The sequence below is a fragment of the Arachis ipaensis genome, chromosome B10 (genome assembly GCF_000816755.2).
Source record: "Arachis ipaensis cultivar K30076 chromosome B10, Araip1.1, whole genome shotgun sequence".
Lineage (NCBI taxonomy): Eukaryota > Viridiplantae > Streptophyta > Magnoliopsida > Fabales > Fabaceae > Arachis > Arachis ipaensis.
The window spans coordinates 49,922,040-49,923,616 of NC_029794.2; the positions used below are offsets into that span (position 1 = coordinate 49,922,040).

Consider the following 1,577-nt stretch of genomic DNA (forward strand, 5'->3'; position numbering starts at 1 on the left):
AAATTCTATACTCATGCAATTTTAATAACAAAAGATGACTTTTCTTTTCTTTTCTGCATGTGTTCTATGTGTAACACCAAACTTAATCTCTAAGCCTGGGCTCAAGAATGAAAAGAATTGAATGTTTTCAGCCCAAAGCTTATCAATTTTCATGAAGTAGTCATAAAGTTCAGTAACAAATAACTATGCTTACACTAAACTCGGTGTCCAACATATGATACATGCATGATGTGAATGCTCTGTGACACTTACTTTTGTTCTTACATCAAGGTTGAAAAATGAAAATACAAGGGATTAATCAACTACTAACTAACTTAATCATGAAAAAGGATATTGATTTTGGGTTGCCTCCCAACAATAATTCTTTTATTGTCACTAGCTTGACGTTGCGATTGTTCTTAATTCAGATTATGAGTGTTTTGGTTCTTGTTTCAGTCTCCTCCCAAGTAATGCTTGAGTCTATGCCCATTCACTGTTAACGTCCTCTTTGAATCTTCTTCCATCACCTCTACATGTCCATAAGGTGAAACTTTGGTCACTAAGAATGGGCCAAACCATCTGGATTTTAACTTTCTAGGAAAGAGTCTTAGTCTATAATTGAACAATAGAACCTTCTGACTAGGCTCAAAGACTTTCTTGACTATTCTCTTGTCATGCCACCTCTTCATCCTTTCCGTGTATGCCTTAGCACTCTCATAAGCTTTTAGTCTGAATTCCTCCAATTTATTAAGTTGTAGCAACCTCTTCTCCCCAGCTGCTTGAGCATCAAAATTTAGAAACTTAGTGACCCAAAAGGCTTTGTGCTCTAGCTCCACTGGGAGATGACATGCCTTATCATACACCAATTGATAGGGAGATCTTTCGATGGGTGTCTTGAATGCCGTTCTATAGGCCCATAGTGCATCATCCAACTTCCTCGCCCAGTCTTTTATGGTGGCTCCTACAATCTTCTCAAGCATCCTCTTAAGCTTCCTGTTTGATATCTTAATCTGACCACTTGTTTGAGGGTGGTATGATGTTGCAATCTTGTGAGTTACTCCATATCTTTGAAGGAGGAAATTCAAATACTTGTTACAAAAATGGCTACCTCCATCACTTATCAAACTTTTTGGCACTCCTAACCTACTGAAAATATTTCCATTTAGGAATTGAAGGACGATATTTGCATTATTGATTGAAGTTGCAATGGCTTTCACCCATTTTGATACATAGTCCACTGCTACCAGGATGAAATTATTTAAATATGACAGGAAAAATGGACCCATGAAATCAATTCCCATACATCAAATAATTTCACCTCCAGAATGTAGTTGTGGGGGATTTCCTTCTTTCTTGACATATTTCCAACCCTCTGGCATTCATTGCATCTCTCCACAAATTTTCTAGCATTCTTGAAGATTGTTGACCAATAGAATCTACTTTGAAGTATCTTTGCAGTTGTCCTTTCTCCTCTAAAATGTCCAGCATAGCTCGACCTATGACAATGCCATAATATGTCCTTGATTTCCTCCTCAACTACAGACCTTCTTATCATTCCATCAGAACATCTTTTAAATAAAAATGGTTCATCCTACAAG

The 1,577-nt window shown here is 37.1% G+C and overlaps 1 protein-coding gene across 1 annotated transcript; it reads right to left on the minus strand.

Annotated features, from left to right (window-relative positions):
- LOC107620615 lies at window positions 432-1,358 on the minus strand. Its single transcript, XM_016322748.1, has 2 exons — window positions 1,298-1,358; window positions 432-1,216 (listed from the first exon to the last, which is right to left on the minus strand). The coding sequence occupies exons 1-2, from the start codon at window positions 1,356-1,358 to the stop codon at window positions 432-434; spliced, it is 846 nt and encodes a 281-aa protein (XP_016178234.1).